Source organism: Canis lupus, chromosome 16, assembly GCF_048164855.1.
Source record: "Canis lupus baileyi chromosome 16, mCanLup2.hap1, whole genome shotgun sequence".
Lineage (NCBI taxonomy): Eukaryota > Metazoa > Chordata > Mammalia > Carnivora > Canidae > Canis > Canis lupus.
The window spans coordinates 56,060,572-56,078,613 of record NC_132853.1 but is presented as its reverse complement, the minus strand read 5'-3'; the positions used below and the strand labels follow the sequence as shown (position 1 = coordinate 56,078,613).

The 18,042-nt window shown below is 57.2% G+C and overlaps 1 protein-coding gene across 4 annotated transcripts in view; it reads right to left on the bottom strand.

Annotated features, from left to right (window-relative positions):
* Positions 1 to 17,789, bottom strand: part of LLGL2 (LLGL scribble cell polarity complex component 2) — a 33,103-nt gene extending 15,314 nt beyond the window's left edge. For 2 of the 4 annotated variants that reach the window (XM_072781559.1, XM_072781562.1), the window contains exons 1-2: positions 17,634 to 17,789; positions 6,069 to 6,163 (exon numbers count right to left, since the gene is read on the bottom strand). In XM_072781559.1, the coding sequence (XP_072637660.1) occupies positions 6,069 to 6,143 (75 nt within the window). In that variant the 5' untranslated portion in view covers positions 6,144 to 6,163; positions 17,634 to 17,789. Of the gene's footprint in view, positions 1 to 6,068; positions 6,164 to 6,377; positions 6,492 to 17,381; positions 17,525 to 17,633 lie in introns of those variants that run through there. The other 2 variants (XM_072781560.1, XM_072781561.1) reach the window with 2 other exon arrangements.
* Between the last annotated feature and the right edge of the window lie 253 nt (positions 17,790 to 18,042).

Here is an 18,042-nt window from a genome sequence, read left to right as displayed (position 1 = left end):
AGGTCCTGAGGTGGGTTCAGCCAGAGAAGAGAGCTCCAAAGAATGCTATTCTGGGGACACATAGGTATAAGCCCCCCCAACCCAGCTCTTTGCCAGGAGCTAGTCTGCCCTACAAATGGCTATACCTGGAAGGGAGAGCCTGGAGAGCACAAGTGACCTGCAGGAGCCCCCCTGGCCAGACCAGGTCCCTGTTCAGCTATGTAAAAAATGCAGTGCCTGGAAAAGCCTTGGGGAGATAGCACAGTGTCTGGAATGTAAACACTTCCCAGGAAAAGGAGGGCAGGACACGTGATGGTGTGTGCGGGGACCAGCTCCTCCAGGGCTCCTGGTAGGCGTCAGCCAGCCTCAGGTTGCTGGGGCCTCAGGAAGTCAGTAGCCAGGGCCGGAGAAAAGGTTCCTGGGACGGTAGCATTTTCCTATCATCCCGGTCAGCAGCAGCACAGGGCCAAAGCCTCTGGAATTTGGAGGCATCTGGGGAAAAGGTCCTGCGGGAAGGAGCCGCATGCCCTGGGTTCCTCAGTGTGACAGCCATGAGCGGTACAGAGATATCAAGCACTTGCAATGTAGCTGGTGCCACCAAGGACCAGAAATTTTAATTTAAATTTAAGAATGAGGGCTCTGTTCTGTCACTGGAAGACCTTCCAGGTATGCTCTTGAGTTCCAAAGGAACAGGGGGCTGGCAGGCCAGGCTATGAATATCCCTTCTCAGCTACACACCTTTCAAACTACAGATTACGTAGCCCCAGAGAAAATTTTGTGTCTGAATTGAAATATGCTCTAAGTGTAAAATACACTGGGGGGGGGGGGGTGCTCCTGGGTGGCTTAGTGGTGGAGTATCTGCCTTTGGCTTGGGTCATGATTCCAGGGTCCTGAGATCGAGTCCCACATCAGGCTCCCCAAAGGGAGCCTGTTTCTCCCTCTGCCTGTATCTCTGCCTCTGTATCTCTCATGAATAAACAAAATCTTAAAAAAAAATAAATAAATAAATAAATAAACAAAATCTTAAAAAAAAAAAAAAAGACATGAAATGAAACGAAATGAAATAAAATAAAATGCTTTCGGATTTGAGTGAGCTCCTTTCACATCTGATCAATGGGATAATACCAAGGACGGCACTGAGCAGGGCCACCCTCAGCTTGAATGTGACCTTCCAGAAGACCACCAGACGGTGGCTGGAATGCTCAGCTCACCCCTCGGAGCACACAGGCCTTGCCCCATGCAGCCTGCCTTCTCAAGTTCTCCATCATTCCCTTGGACTCCTCAGGGCATCTCTCCAGGGGACCATGGCTCCCTCAAGAATGAAATGAGAGAAAATGTCATGGTGCCCTTACCCAGCCAGGAGCCCACAGAGCGGGTACAAATGTAATTAGTGTGAGAACAGGGGATCCCCCAAGTCTAGGGAAGGGTGGGAAGGGGAGGTGGACATGCAAATAACGCTCACAAATCCTCAAACGAGGCAATTATAATCCAATAGGAGGCCACAAACCTCCCTGCAGGCTGAGGTGTGAGGGCCCCAGGCCAGTTGTGAGAGGCTCGGGGGTCGGCTGGGAACAGGAAGGGATTTGGATTTGGGAAGAGGACAGTGGTCAACAGGGCAGAGCTAGAAACCCAGAGCAGCCTGAGGAAGCGGGAAGGTTCTGCAAGGCACCTCTGTTCTGTGCTTCGGCTGTTCCCCCAACCTCAGACGCCCTCCCCATTCCTTGGCTGTCCCATCCCACAGCTTCTAACAGCCTCTAAAGACTTGGCCTCCGACTGCAGTCTGAGGTCCATGTGGGGCACAAGAAGTGCCCCCGGGGGCGCCTGCTATGGAACTTCCCAGGCACACAGCAGCCCAGAATCATGGCTCCACCCAGGACAGGGGGTGGGACGGGGGCTCAGCCTAGGACAGCAGAGCCTCCAGCTCAGAGTCAAGCTAGGAGGTTGCCCAAGGCCTGACAACCAACCACTGGGACCAACCTCCCCTACCTCCAGAGCTCAGCATCCAGCATCCCTGGCCCTGCCCCCACCCTGTTACCTGGCCCAGGTGACCTCTGCCAAGGGAGGAGAGAACAATGAACGCTTTTGACAGGAACTGAGAAAGGAGAGATTTATAGGAGCCGCCAAACTGCAACATTAGCCTGGTGTGGGAAAGAAAGCCCTGTCTGTCTCACGCTGGTTCCTGGACCCCATTTCAGGTTCTCGGAAGGGAGAGAGCAAAGGTTGTTTGGTCAGAGACAGTGGGGGCCCTTCACCCTGCTCTCAGGGAGGGAGGATGCCGGCCAAGATCCAGGGCTGAGGAGTCCCTAGCCTTCGTTGGGGGGCTGGAAGGCGGGCTGCCTGGGGCCAGAGGGGCCACGCCCAGCCGCTAGGCCGGGTGGCACTGCCCTATACTGGGTGTAGTCAGCTCAGATTCCTGGTGGTGGCAGCAACCTGGCCCTCACTGTGTGCCCGTCACCTGACACCAGGGGCCCAGCCACAAAAAAGCCAAGACAAAACAACCTGGTCCTGGATAGGGGTGGCCAGTCAGGAACACACTGTTTGCTCGGGGCTTGGGGGGGTGGGGAACGTGGGCAGGCCAGACAGGAAGGGCCAGGGACCTTATCAACTGGCTGGTTTCACCAGGGAGGGAGCAGCCGCAAGGGATTTCCAAGGAAGGAGCTTTACTGTGGCAGGAGTTTCTGTCCCCTTGAAATCACTCCCTCTCCACTGAGATGGCCAGTGGGTTCCACAGGCCCCTCATCTGGTTTTCACTGGCTCAGAAGACTAGTTCACAGGCAAAGACACTGAGGCTCGGGGGTTGAGGTTACCACCCTCAGACGCGACCGGAAGACCCTGTTCCAGCCACCATATGCTCAGGCTGTGCAAGCCTCAGGGACCTCAGTTTTCCCACCTGCAGAATGGGAACACCACCTGGGCGTGAGGCGCCATGGGGACAAGGTGAGGCACCAACTGTGTGTGTGTGCCAGGTGCCATTCAAATTTAGTTTTGCCTAGCACACCCACCTGGACATCGATACTATTAGGATGCCCACTTCACAGATGAGGCAACTGAGGAGTGGAGAGGTTCAGTAACGTGTTTGTGGTTACTCAGTGAGAAAGCCACAGAGCTGGCATCTAGCTCCTGTGTCCCTATCCCTAACCACGGGACCATCTGGCCCCTTTGCTGTTTGGTGGGGGGTTCAGAGAATATGTCTACACACTCAGCTCCTTCCCAGGTACCACAGGTTCGGCCTGGACACCTCTTGCTTCACCAGCTGTGGGCACCCTTCAGAGGGCTGCCCTTCACCTCTGTGTGAATGACACCTATAGACGGGCAAGCAGAGGCTCAGAGCTCCAGCTCTGAATATCCCACAGTCTGCGAGGACCAAGGGTTCCAAGGTTCTCCAAACTCAAATTTGAGGCCCACAGAGCTGTGCTCTGAATCTGTGGCCACCAGCCATGCACTGACTTTCAACTTAGACCTTAACTCACGTGATCCTCTCACCAACTCTCTGGGGTAGCTCGTATCATCTTATGGAAATGTGTGACTTGCCTAAGGTCACCTCGCTGGTGAACCTTGGCAGTCCTGGGCTTGGCACCACTAACCAACTCCTGGGCCAAACTGCCTCTTGATAAATGATCATCATTGTTGCTGTTCTGTCCAAATCAAGTGGATCACTTTCCCGTTCACCTGCTCCTCACCTCTCCTTGGGTTTCCCTGCTTCCCAGGGCGTGGCACCATTACCTGCTCCGGATGGAGCCCCCCACTTCCCCAGTCGTGCTGGACAACTATCTCCCTTCCCTGCCCCCTTACTCCTACATCCCCATCTAGCACCAGGCCATACGCCCTAAATAGTTCTTTAATCCAGTGTGGTCCTCAGCCAGGGGCCAGTGGGCAGCATTTGGAAACATTTCTAGTTGGACATGTTGGGGAGGCAGGGTCAGGGATGCTGCTAAACATCCTCACCACAGGGCCAGCCCCAAATGTCAACAGTGAAAAGGTTGAGAAGCCCTGTTCTATTCAAGCCCTGCACCCCACCCTACTGCCCCGGGATAGGCCTTGTCCCATCGTTGCAATCCTCCCCTTAAAAAAAAAAAAAAAAAAAAAAGTTCTTTTCCAAACTAAATGGGATTGCTTACTCCCCTGCTCAAAAGCCACCACAGCTATAGTGTGTCAGGCCCCAGACTCCCAGGTTCCAGGGAAGCCTGGGGTGGGGGAGGAGTTGGCATGGGTGGGACCACCCAGGTTTCGGGCCTCATCTTTCAATCCCAACCCTGCAGGCTGCACATTCACTCAGTGTTTAGATGAGACCAAGCAGGCCCACCTCCCTTTCCCTGTCCCCTTCCTCCTTTCTATTCCCAGGAAGTGGCATTTCAGACCAACAGTCCCTTCCCTCCTTCCAGGCTATAAAATGCCTGGAGGGCAAAGATCTTATCGCGATCCCACAGCCCCAGGCCCCGGCTGTCTTTGCAATAGATGCTTAATGCAGGTTTCTAGCAAGTGAATGGAAAGAGGAAGGAATTTCAGGAGCCTCCCCTCCTCCTCTCCCCAGCCAGCCCTGGGGGTGGGGCAGCCAGGTTTGGGGGCCTCCGGTTGTGAGGCATGGTTAGGGGGGAGAAAGGATTCCTCTGCCCCACCCCACCCCACTGCACAGCTGGAACTTGGGGCAGGGGTTCCTCCCTCTGCTGAGCCTGTCTATCCGGTTTCTACTAGAATTGGTGATCTTTTTGGGGTGTGAGATATCTCGGTGTCATCAGGTGCAACGGAGGCACACGGGGGTCACCTAAGTCCCCAGGTGGGTGCTGAGGCTCTGAGACCGGCACCCACGGGTCACTTCCCTTGGAACCAAGGGTGTCAGGCACCCAGGGACTTTGAGATCTCCCATTCCCAACACCTGTACCCCATTTCCCGAGGCCCACAGCTTCCTTCTGCCAGTTGAAAGAGGTGCTCATTCAGGGAAGCCCTTGTCCCACAGGTGAGTGGCCTCAGCAAATCTCCATCACCACACCTGCCACAGGTCAAGAAAATGGCAGGGCACCCCCACCCACCTCAGACAAGCCCCTGGAACTGTCTCTCCCTGGGAGGCAGCTCCTGAGAACAGCAGCTAGAGCTCCTGGACAACAAATCAGCTAACTCCATACAACCCTCAGAACGAGCCTATGTTGGGGGTGACGGGCACAGGGTCACCCAACTTCTAAGTGGCCAAGCTGGATTTGAAGCCCTGTCCATCAGCATGTCCCGGAGGGGGCCCCAGGCCCGAGGAGCAGAGCATCATGATGCTCCATTTCCTGCAGTCCACCTTCTGGGGCAGGAGGAAGCTAGGGCATGCAGGCCATGGGCCTAGATCAAAGCAAACGTGAGAGGCTAATTACCCCCGAAACGGCAGCAGATTGCTAGGTGGCTGCAGACCTAATAAACCACATTGTGCTTCTCCTGTTTACAGGCCAGCTCTGGCCTTCTCGGGCACCAGAAGGGCACCACTGTGAGGAAGTTCTGTGGCGCTTCTGGGACCCTCTCTGTGATCTTGGGTGACAGGTTGCTCTGGCTTCAGGAGCCTGAGGAACAGGTTTGGGGCTAGGGTAGCCAAATGCCACCCTTGGCACACTGACCCACTCAGCCGGGCCTAGAGCCTGCTGCAAGGATGCCACAGGAATCAGTGCGTTCTGACTGGAGGGAAAACTGCGTTCTCCTGTGGGGGCAATGTGGGGAGCAAGGGAACAGTGGCCACTGCCCCAGGGACCTGGCATCACTGGAACGTTGCTACCCCTGGCAGGGGTCGGCCCCCTTTCACCTCTCCTGCCCCTGAGCCTCCTCCATGGCCCTGTGAGGAGGTAGGCTGTGCCAGCCTTATTTTACAAGTGGGGAAACTGAGGCTGGAAGAGGGAGTGTTTTTTGCAGGGGTCACACAGCCAGGGAGACTCGCGAGAGGGAGTCCTGACGCCTGGAGCTCCTGCTGCCTTCCTGAGAAAGCTCGCCAACCAGACCCAAATTCCAAAGTCAAGGGCCGGGAGGCAGGGCCGGCAGCGCCAAGTCGGTAGTTTAACCCAGGTGACGGCCACCGGAGAGCCCCGGCCCGCGGAGGGTGGACGACACAGTGCGGCCCCTCTTACCTTGTTAAACTGGAAGAGGTCCCGCTTGAGCCTCTCCCGCGCAGGGTCATGCCCTGGCCTCAGGAACCGCCGCATGGTGCTGAGTGTGGAGCCCCCTGGAGAAAGAGGAGAAGTCGCGGACCGCCAGCGCCAGGCGGGTGCAGCCCCCCAGCACCCACGCTGGCTCCCAGGCACCTGTCCAGCCGCTCTCCCCAGGTCCAGCAGTGGCTGGTCCTGGCCCAGGCCCTCGCGGCGTCCCCGCCCACCCTCCTGCGCACCCTCGCTCCATCTGCCAAGTACAGGTGAGGAGGAACCCAGGGACTTCTGTACCTGCAGGCCCAGGGCTGGCGGAAGCTCTAAGCCTTGTTCCAGGCCCCCGTGGCCTTATAAAGCCAGCGGGAGAAGCTGGGGGAGGAAGCCATTTCACCTGGCTTTATAGGAACGGAGGCCCCGAGGTTAATGAGCTTAATTGTTAACCTGTTTTCTGAAAAACCCTAAAACCCCGGCTAAACAGAAAGGGAAACTTCACAAGTCTCTTTCCCCAGACTGGTTGGGAGGTAGAGATACAAAGCCTCCACCCGGGAGTCCACCGGGGCTCCCAGACCAGAGCCCCGACGGGGGAGGGGGCGAGGCCTGGTCTCTGGGGTCAGCACACCCAGGCCCATTCTTCCTGCTGACTGCGGGGAGGGCGCTCCCACCACGGCTGTCAGGAGCCTGAGCGGGCGAGGAGCAGGGTGCAGGGCCAGGGGGTGCTGGCCCATGCCACCCCACGCCAGGGCCTACGCTGGCACTGGGTTCACCCCATGAGGCTGCTGGGCTTTCTGGAGCTGCAGCTCTGGCCCTGGGTGGCCCCTGCCCTTCTCTGTCTATTCTGGTCCCCGCTCCCCCGGGCTCTGATGGGGCGCACTTTAGAGACTCCCTTTCTCGTGGGCCTAAGTGGAGCCTTATTGAGAGAAGAAATCTGCTCCCAATAAAGAAATCAGCTCAAGGCCCAAAACCTATCCGTCCAAACCATATGAATGTAGAAAGCTTTCCCAATCCAAGGGGAACTATTTCTGGATCATCCTTGGGGGAAGGGAGGAGGATCATCTTCACTTCAGTTTCCGGCTTCCAACAGTACAGCCTCCCACTGACTATAGGACACCAAGGCCTGCCCTCAGGAACACAGGCGCTCAGGCCTAGCCAGACACTATAAAGAGACTAAAAAGACCTGGTCCCAGCCCCAGAGGAACTTCCTGTGGGCAAGGGCAGAGCGCCCTGCTAGGGAGGCACCAGGCCAGGGTGCGGATTTGGGGAAGCACCTGGTCCAGACGTGCTGGATGTCCGATGGGAGAAGAATATATCTGAGACCTGAAAGATGCCCTTCAGTTTCTGGCTTCTTGTGAAGTGACAAAAATTAGCCATCAGGCCAGTGCTCTGCATATGAAAGGACTCTGTGTGGTCTAAGACTTGGGGGCTCCCTCTAAGGCATGTGGATGGCAGAAGGGGGGCCATGGTGGTGATGGTCTCTGGCAGAGTGACCAAGGGCTGGCCATGCTGGGAGGGGTGACCCCACTTGGCAGAGACACATATGCTGGGGCAATCCGGATACCATCTCTGCTAGAACAGGTGGAGACTGGCCCTCAGAGTGCCATCACCTTCTGGGGGCACTGAAAAGAACCCCCACTTGCAGGAGGGGGGATGCAAGAGATTTGTGCCTTCACATTTTGGGGGAGCCAGAGCAGATCGGGGGCGGGGGGGCACTTCCCTAAAAGGAATGGCAGGTAGTCGGGAAACTCCTAGGTGCCCACCTGACCCGAGGTCCTGAAGCGGGTCAGGGAAGGAAACCCAGGAAAGTCCTGGAGGCTCTGGCGGACTGTGAGTGAAAACACCCCCTGGGCCTGCCGCAGTGACCTGGGGCTCCCAGACAAACAGCTGAGCCATGGCTCACATTCCAGCTGTGGGGGAGGGCAGCACAGGCCCAAGCTCATAAATCGGCTCCGCTCCCGGGCCGGGCTCCGGGGGCGTCCACTCTCCCTTCCTGGGCCTAGGTCACTGGGTCAGAAGTCAGAGGAAACTGGGAGTGGTGCCCTGGAGGAGCAGAGGGGCCTGCAGATTCCCAGGAGAGGGTGATCTGGGCTCTCCCCTGAAGGACCCTCCCCACAGGCTGTGGGGTGGGGACAAGTGGGCACAGGGCCATCCTTGCCAAGGACCCACACGGGCATAGCCCCGGGGGAGGAGCTGCAGGCAGGCGGGAGGCAGACCGGATGTGGAGATGGGTGGGAGAAGGGAGGCACTCCATCCACCCACATGCCCCTCAGAGCATCTGCTGCATCCCAGGCACTATACCAGACCCCTACGTGTTATGTTTACTACTTTTAAAACATTTTGCTGGAGTAATCTCTGCTCACTGTAAAAACAAAACAAAACAAAACAAAACAAAACAAAACAAAACAAAACAAGAAAGAAAGAAAGAAAGAAAGAAAGAAAGAAAGAAAGAAAGAAAGAAAAAACAATCCTGAGGAGAAAATCCTCCCTAAATCCCACCACTCGGGAGTAGGCACAGCGGCATGTCGGGACACATCCTGACCCCTCCTCCTTCCCACTCCTGTACAAGGTACACCTAAACCCCGTCCCGGATGTTTGTTCACCCTCCACGAGCCTCCCTGGAAGTTGAGTGGAATATCTCCACTTGGCAGACAAGGAAATGAAGACCACAGAGGCTGGGTAACTCGTCCAAGGTCACTGAGGAGAAACCAGCAGAACTTGGATTCGCCCCCAGGTCTGGTGAACTCCAGATCTAAGGACTCTGGGCGGCAGGGAAGGATGGCCAGGACAGGACGGAGGGTGCCTAATCACACCCCTGCAAATAAAAGGCGCGGGCTGGGGCACACGTGGGCACACAGGCTCCCACAGGCCTTCAGCGCAGCGTCGACCGAGCAGCTCGGGGCCTGGGGTCCAGCCTCTGTCGGCGCGGTGCTGGCAAAGTGCCACTTCCTCCACAGGAGATGGGGACCTCACGGCCACGGGGTGAGGAAACCACAGCATTGGTTCCTCACCCCCACCAACCCCTCGGTGTTGCTCCCAACGCCGAAATAACTGCCCAGGTCGAGGTGCAAAAAGTGCCACCCCTTCTTGAAGGGGAACAGGTCTGGGAGTGGCTACACTCACCTCTAGGCAAACCCTTAGCTCCAATGACCCCAGGTAAGGGAGTCCTACAGAGAAGCTTCAGGAACCCAGACGTGGAGCTTCCTGGTATGGAATAGATCCTACCTACTCAACCCACCCCTGAAGGTAGGAAATGAGGCGCGGGGGTCGTAAGGGAAAGAGCCTGGGCTCAGCCACCACAGCCCAGCTCCTCCAAGCCGGGGGGCCTCCCAAGGTAGCTCCCAGAGGCCCAGCGAGCTCGTCTGTAAAGGGCGATGCCCCGGTCTGCTGGCAGGAGTGGGAGCGACGCCAGGTGCCCAGCGTGGAGTAGGCGCTGTCCTAGGACCGGGGACACAACGGTGGAGAAAGACAAGATCCTTTCTTTCACCAAGCTGGCATCTTTGCAAGGGGGTGCGTGATGACTCACGAGGACACAGATCAGTCAGCGCGATGGTTTCAGAGAGACAGCAGGGCCAGCAAGGAAATGAAAGAGGAGGCCAGGGTGTGGTTGGATGGTCTTGGTGAACATTCCCGCGTCTGGGTCCTGGGTCCGCGGGCTTGCTGGTCCTTTGCCTGGGATGCTTTTCCTCCAGGTCCCCACCTGCACTCTCTCACCCACCTCTACTCAAATGTCCCTTCTCGGACCTCCTCTTTCGGAACTACTTCCCAGCTTTGCTTTGCTCCTTAGCACTTGGTCACAGTTACCCGTGCAACCCTTCCCAAGGATGAGCCTTCTCAGTCTTACTCGGGACCGTTGCCGTCTTTCTCACTGAGGCACCCCTGCTGAATGAATGAACACGGGCAGAAATGTCTCCACCCACACCTGAATGATAGGAAGTGGTCAGGCGCTAAGATTCAGGGGCAGGGCGTGGCAGGGGAAACGGAACAAGCTTGCGTCTTCCAGCAGGACGAAGGCAAGCACAGGGGCCCAGTGCAGGCAACAGGAGAGACGGAATGGGCCAGAAAGGGCGGCCTGTCGGGCCACAGCAGACAGCTTCAGCCCGGGTCCACTGGGAGCACCCCCCTCATTCCCCCAACAGTCCTGGGCAGGGCCTGCCTTAGTCTGCCCTCCCTTCCCCCACCCCATGTCCCCTGTCTGCTTGGCCGGGTGTTGGCCGGCCCATCTGCTCAGTCCCCACCCCAGGCCCCTTCTACTCCGGTCTCTGCATTTTTATCTGAAATAACCTTCTTGCCCTTCATGCAATACCATCAAAAATCGTCTTCTAGAAAGCAATCTCTTTCTGAACCTAGCCTGACCACTCTCCCCCTCTTCCCTCAGGGCTTGACCACACCTTATACTGAAACCACTGCAGACAACAGCACCCATCTAGCTCCTGGAATGTTCTCCCCCGCCTTGTTGTGCAGGTCACCAGGCTATCAGGGAAAATCAGAAGCAACCCAAGTGGCCAACAACAGGGAGCAGGGGAAGGGAGCTCAGTGTTATGATCGAAGGCGTAGTCATTAGAAGGGCAGAAGACGATGGATCCTGAAGTCAGCGACACTCTATTAAAAATATTTACATAAGTAGACACCACACTGGCAGGGTTATGGGATTAGTAGAGATTTTTTTTCTTCTTTTGGTTTATCTGCCTCTCAGGCGGGTAGATAAGAGGATCGCATGGGAGAGGGGGTGAAGGCATAGGCAGCGGCCAGGTATGACAGTGGCCCCATGCTCAGGGGAGGCGGTCCTGGCGGTGGCATCCCTTCTGCTCTCCTGGGGACTGGGTTCCTCTCCAGCCATGTTAACCTGAACAGGAGAAAAGCCTGCCCCCTGGACACCAAAAGGGCGCAGAGGGAGGAAAGACACAGGTGGGGAGACCAGCTGCATGACCTCGGGCATCAGGGTCCCAGGACCTGGGCGTAAAGGACACTACTACTTTACAGGCCATGCCTGGGGGGATGCCAAGGAGAGTCTGAGGCAAAGTCACTGGAGAGGTCTAAGAGGCTCTGGGGGGTTCTGGCTTCCTGCACTGGGCAGGCCATCTGGCCAGAGCAAGTCACCTGGCCAGAGCATGTCCCCCAAGAGGGGGCTTCCTTGGAAGAAACAGCTTCATCCCCTGAACTCCTAAAGATGGCTCGACGTCAGTCTCAAGCTCCTGCCCACCACACCCTCCATCCTTGACAGGACCAAACTCCGAGCAGCCCTCCCTGCTCTGCCCTCTGTTCCCTTGGGTGTGGGCACGTGAGACTTGCTGACCAACGGCTGATCTGTGTGGATGTGTGTGGGCAGGGGCGGAGGTAGGAGCTGATTCTTACTGATCTTCCACACAGGTCTGTGCCTTGAGTGTGAAACTAGCCTGTGCGTTCCCTGGAGGCATCTGACCCCCCCCCCCCTTTCTGCACCCATCACCCAACACTGCCACCAGCCACCACCCAAAACTCTCATGCCACGGGCTGAGACTGGTCTCCCCACACCCTGATGCCCGCCCTGGAAAAGAACAGGAGAGCTGCCTGGTTGACAAATTCATGCCCTGGCTTCCCTTCCCATCCCTCTGTGCAGATCCCACCTCCAGAGACGTGCATAGGCCCTGCCCCCCTGCATCTTAGGACCTCAGTAAAGAGACCAGTAGAGGTGGACACCTGACTTGGCTCTCTTTCTTCTCTGAGAAGCAGATCTGATGGTGCTGTGGGGAGGACAAAGGCGGGGTCCCAGCCCGGGCTGCTCATCCCACACAGATACTGTTTGTCCCTGACACAGAGGCTCGGCCGTGCTGAGCCCGTCTGTCCTGGAGGTGTGTGATGTCTGTCCTGGAGGTGTGTGATGGGCCAGCCACCGAGAATGCTGCTCAATAACCCAGTCAGCCCTGTTGATCTTCCCAGAGAAGCTATGCTTAGTGGCAGGGCTCTAGGCATCTTGGGCCCTACCACACAGCACCTAGCTGGAGTCCCGATCTCCAGGAGCATAAACAGCGTGAACCAGAGTCCCAAGCTGTCCTCTCCTCTCCCCTGTTTGTGCTCCCCACAGCCCCCTGCTGCTGCAGAGGCTGCCCTCCCTTCCCAACATCCTGTGTGAGGCCTGTGTGTGGCTGTGTCCTTCCGTCTGAGGGGTTTGAGTTCACCCCTGAACCTCCAGAGGAGGGGAGCAATGGGGCTGGGCTCTCAAGGGTGGGGGCAGCCGTGGACCCCTCTGGTATCTGTCTGTGCCAACTCATGATGCTCGAGGTTGCTTTGCAAGCGCCCGTGTGATCCCGGCGAACCCAATCTCCCAGAGGCAGGGGACAGGGCCCAGGCCAGCTGCTTAGCAACCAAACTGGCTAAGAGGGCGTGGAGCTGGGTGGGAGGTGGGACCACAAGAAACACCCAGAGAGGGGGCAGGAACCAGAGGGTTGTCCCTGCTGTCGTTAGGTAATAAAAAGGATTGAGACCAAACTGTGACCAGATGCCACCTGAAGCACTTTCCCCACAGCATCTCATGTAGTTTTATTACTTATGAAATAACCAATTCAGAGAGCTACCAAACCCAAGCTGTTCAGAGTCTGAGCCCCAATCTGAACTCCAAGCTGATTGCAGAGCCCTCTGCCCAGTGCAGGCCTCTCTCCCAGGACAAAGGGGCTGGCCAGCAGTGGCCTGGATGGGACAACCTGGGTCAGCAGCCAGAGGCTGACTTCACCCTCCCCGGCTGGGCCCAGACCAGAGGCCCCCATCCTAAGGAGCCACAAGCCAGCCCCACAACCCTGGGAGGACCCTACTGCAGGATTTCCTCCCAAGGCCCCAGAGGCTGGAGGGGAGGGGCAGGGAGGGGAGGAGACATGCATGCATTCCCTGAACACATCTCCATTCTGGGGGCCTCAGTCCCCTTTCTGCAGCCCAACTTCAGACTCTCCAGGCAAGTGACAGACTGGATATGGCCAAGTCCAAAGAGCAAAGTCATTCTGGGGAGGAGGTTGGATAACTTGCCTGGGGTGGGAGTGGTGGGTGGCCTGGCCTATCCTATCAGGCCCATTCCATGGCCTCTTACTTGGCTCAACACCTGAACACCTGACCCAAGGAACTTCCAAAAGATGTCAGTTTGGAGGGGCGGGGGCAGGGGAAAGGGGGAGTACCTGTCCTGTCCATGGTTGTACCCACAGCAGTTAATACCCTGACACATGAGACACACTCGTGTCCGTTGAGGAACCCCGTCACTTCCTGCACGTCCGTACTCAGATGCAGCCTTCTCCTTGAGGCCACCCTTCTCAAGCTGCAAACTGCTCCCCACCCCAGGGTCCCCAGCCCCTACTTTGTTTTTATTCTGTGCACCTCGAATCACCTTTTAACACTTTGATTTTATTACTTCCGCTTATTTCCTGTTACTCACGCTCCCCACTCTTTAGAATGTGAGTCCTGGGGTGACAGAGCTCAGCTTCGTGTAAGGATTTTGCCTAAACCTCGCTGGGCATATGGAGGCACCAGTAGATACTTATCGCACGAATGAGTGAACAGCAAGGACTGAATAGAGATCAAGGAGGTAAAGGTCTTCTCTAGTTGGGAACCACTGACCCCCGAGGAGCCCCGGGCTGGGGCTGCTCAGGGAACTTCCTCACTCCCCATTCTCAAGTCTCCGGCCAAGGCCAGGTCATGGAGACATCATGCCTGGCATCCTGCTGGGGATACCTCTGTGGGCCTTGCCTCAGACCAAGGCTCCTGGACACCCTGCTCCTCAGCAAGAAGGATCCAAGAATAATATTATTGACTAGAGTCAAATAGTCCTGTGCCCAGGTGTCCCTCTCAACAAACCCTGGGAACACTGAGTCAGGTGTCTTGAGAGAAGACTCTAGTCTCTGCTGAATTCCTTAGGGGTAGAGTCAGGTACCTAGCAGCTTCCCTGTCCCCACGCCCTGAGGAGCCTCTCCTAGCTCAAGAATTCACTGTGGTTCCTGGGAAGGGGAAGGAGCAGGGTGACTCTTTAAAGTACCAGTTTCCTCTGAGAGGCAGGGCGAGGAGAGAAGGTCACCTCAAAGGGAGTTGGGCAAGGCCCTGTGGTGCCAAGGCACTGGGAGGGGAGGGTGTCCCGGGGAACCGGGAGCCAAGGCAGAAGAAGAGCCAGCAGTACCCATGGCCCCACTGGGGGACGCCCCTCTCCTGCCCCATACCCAGCTTCTCCCTGAAAACTGCTCCTAGGTAGGGGAAAACAGCTGCCAAACAGACCTGGCATGCCTCAACCCAGGAGGAGCCCTGAGAGTGATAGCGCCTGAGTGAGATAAGAAGCCTTCTCTGAGCTGAGTACTCAGGATAAGGGAGTCCAGGCAGCCAGCGCTGCTCAAAGCAGCCAGCCCAGCAGTGGGGGCAATGGGCCCCTTGGGCCTCCACTCAGGTGTCTTGATAGCTGCCCCTGACGCTTCTAGAAAGTTGAGGAATCCTTTAGGAAACCCCACAGTGCTCCTGGAGACTCTTGCCCGGGATGCTCAATGTCTCCAGTGGGTAGACAAGGGGTCACAGACTGATGGTAGAGGCTCCGGAATTTCCAGCTCCTTGTACCACTTCCCTGGGGTGGGGGGGTGGGGAGGGGACACAGGTGCCTGGGGCCAGGAAGTCCTGTCAGGGGAGGACACCTCTTCCCTAAAAAAGGTTTAAAGAAAGCACTATGGAGTTCCCAGAAAAGCTCCTTAATGGTAGCAGAGCAGCACAAGAATGTGATCCCCTCCACCCCCAACAGGGTACAGAATGTATACAGCCAAGCCCTCTGCTGAGCAAAAAGCTGAGCGGATTAGATTGTACACCCCCTTCTTCCCAGAAAAGGCCCCCAGCTGGGGTCTGGCCATCAGGACTCACTCCTGGCTCCGCCAAGGAACAAGGCAAGTACCAAGGGCCAAGGGAACAAAAGTGAGGCTGCAAGAGGCCACTGTCCTCTACCTCTGCCTCCCTAGTTTCAAGGAACAATATTCACATTTTAAAAGGTCTGACCTCCAGAGGCTTTCAAAAATCAGGACCTCTAGGCTAACTTCTGGACAAAGAAGCCAAATTCCCTGATGACCCAGCAAGCATGTCCAAAAGATTCAGGTGTCTGCCCACGGGCCCACAAATGACACTTTTTATGCTTTATGGAGCACGTTAGGCAGCTCACCCACCCCAATGCCTGCTCTATGCCAGGCCACGCGTGTTCATGACATTTTTTCATTCTCCTATCAACAAGGCTCGCTGAGGCTTCGCATGATTAGGTGACTGAGCCAAGGTTATGCAGCAAGAAATCAGCAAGGCATAATTGAAAACTACACCTGATATCTGGAAAGACACTAAAAAACTGAAGAACACCATGTTTGAGGAAAAAGTCTGAGGGGCGAGAGGGAGTCTTACCTCTATACTTTCTAAAACATTTCACTTTCCCCACTATGGGTGCTTATCACCTTTTTAATTTTCTAAACCAACAAGTCAGTTGGAATTATGGGCCTTTTTCTTCTTCTTCTTCTTCTTCTTTTTTTTGAGAGACACAGAGGAGAAGCAGAGACATAGAGGGAGAAGCAGGCTCCTCACAGGGAACCCGATGTGGGGACTCAATCCCCAGACCCGGGATCAGGCCCTGAGCCAAAGGCAGAGAGACGTCCAACTGCTGAGCTACCTAGGCATCCCCCCTCTTCTTCTTTTAACGAAACTATTTTAAAAGTTGCTAAGTGCTAAATTATTAAGTAATTAAAATTATATTATTCGGCCACCAAAGAGGCACTCCATTGACTTAAGGAAGAGTAGGGATAGGAGACTGGCCTCAGACACTGGAAACACTGTCCAGTGGGCCCCGCAGAGATTGACCTCTAACTTTGGAGAAGAGGAGTAGTAGCGGTCAGAGCCCCCAGAGCTAGGTTTGCCTTTTGACTGCCACCAGTGAACACTGTGGGCAGACCACTTAAGAACACCAAATCTGGGGATACCTGGGTGGCTCATGGGATGCCTGGATGGCTCAGTGGTTGAGCATCTGCCTTTGGCTCAGGTCGTGATCCCGGGGTCCTGGGATGGAGTCCCACATTGGGCTCCTCGTGAGGCACCTGCTTCTCTGCCTTTCTCTGTGTGTCTCTCATGAATAAATAAATAACATTTTAAAAAAAGAAGAAAACCAAATCTGGGGTGCCTGAGTGACTCAGTCGGTTGAGCGTCAGACACTTGATTTTGGCTCAGGTCATGATCTCAGGGTCCTAGGATGGAGCTCAGGGTCAGGCTCTGCACCCAGCAGTGAGTCTGCTTGAGGATTTCTCTTCCTCTGCCCCTCCCACTCCTGCTCATGCCCACTCTCTCTCTCTCTCTCTCTCTCAAATCCATAAATAACCCCATCATAAAAGAAAGAAAAAGAAAACCAAATCTGAGTGCTCGGTGCATAAGACAAGTAGGACCATCTCTCCCGGGACCCTTCCCATGCTTCAGCTCTGGAAGACACAGACTGTCTCCCTCAAAAGCCCTTCTGACCCTGGCTTCCCCCGGGGCTAGGCCACAGCTATTCCTACCGCTGCTCTGTTCTTCCCACCTGGGGCTTTTGTCTCCCTAACAGTATCATCCCACCCAGCTCAGCTCCCAGCTGGCAATCCCCTCTGCAGCCTGACAGAGGACTTTGAGTTGTAAACTCTGCAGAGGATCCCCAGAGCCCACATTAAGACGCCCCGCATCTGGCACATGGATCCCCAGGGGAAGGGGCACGGAGTCTAAGCCCTGCCCCCTCACCCAGAGTTCACCTTGTCTCAGGTGAGAGCCCGAGGCCGCCACACCGCGGTTCTCCTGGTTACAGTCAGGTCCCCCCACAGCTAAAGCTCAGCGCGCCTACAAACTGCCCGGCGAGGGCAAACCAGGAGCAAGCGTTGCACACTTAGTTCAGCAAGACGATATTTTCCCCTTCTCACCAAGTCCCATCGTATCACAGCGCAACCCCACCCCCGGCGTCGTGGAAAACACACCGGATCTCGATGCCTTCCCTTAAAGGTGTCCAAGGCCGCCACAGGCGGAGAAAGGCCCAGAGACCGAAGTCCCTCCCGCGGGCTTCCTGCGTCCGGGGATTAGGAGGCACAAAGGGCCGGCAGGGAGCGGGCCCAGATGGCAGGGGCAGGCTCTAAGCCGGCGAGGTAACGCGCTGCGGCCGCCGCTCGCGGAGAGCCGGCTACCTGAGCCGCGCGTCGCCAGCCACTCGGGCCAGGCGCCCTGCACGTGGGCCCAAGGTCCCGGGATCCCACCCCCGCCCGCGGTGACCTCCTGCACTCAGCCAGGCCGGGCACTTGTTTCCCCGTTTCCCCAAACCAACAGTACTAGGCAAACCTGGAGCTCGAATTCCGTAAACGCGGACGGATCAGGCAGGGAAAAGTTCCCAGCCGCACTTCCTACAGGTGTCTTTCGCCGGGACGAACGGAGCCCCGGGATCCAGGGCGACGCGCGCGCCGACCCGGGCACAGCCCTCCCCGCCCCGCCCGGGGAAAGCAGGGGTCCCGGCCCTCTCCCGCCTTCCCGCCCCGAGCGGAGGGCGCTCCGAGGGGGCGGACCCGGCTCGGTGTTTCCGGGCCCGCGCCTCACCTGGAGCCCCAGGCCGGCCCCCGCCCGAGGCCTCGGCGTTCCACGGCCCCCGCCGCCGGCTCCGCTCACTCCGCAGCCGGGCCACGGGCTGCTGGGCGGCAGACTCCTTCCTGCTCACCTCCGGCGCGGCGAGCAGGGGGCGGAGCCGCCGCTATTTACATAAAGGGCGAGCCGGACGGGCTCGCCGAGCCCCGGGCCCCAGCGGCCCCGCCCCCGGGCCTGGCCCCGCCTCCCGCAGCTCGGAGCCGACGGGGCGGGCGCGCAGCGAGGGCGCCCTCGGGGGGCGGGCGGCGGCCGCTCTCGGGCCAATCCGCGGTCCCGGGGAGCGCGGGGGCGGGGCCGCGCCGCCTGAATATGCACGAGGCGCTTAGGGCCCGCCCCTGTCTCACCTGAGCACACCTGGACTCAG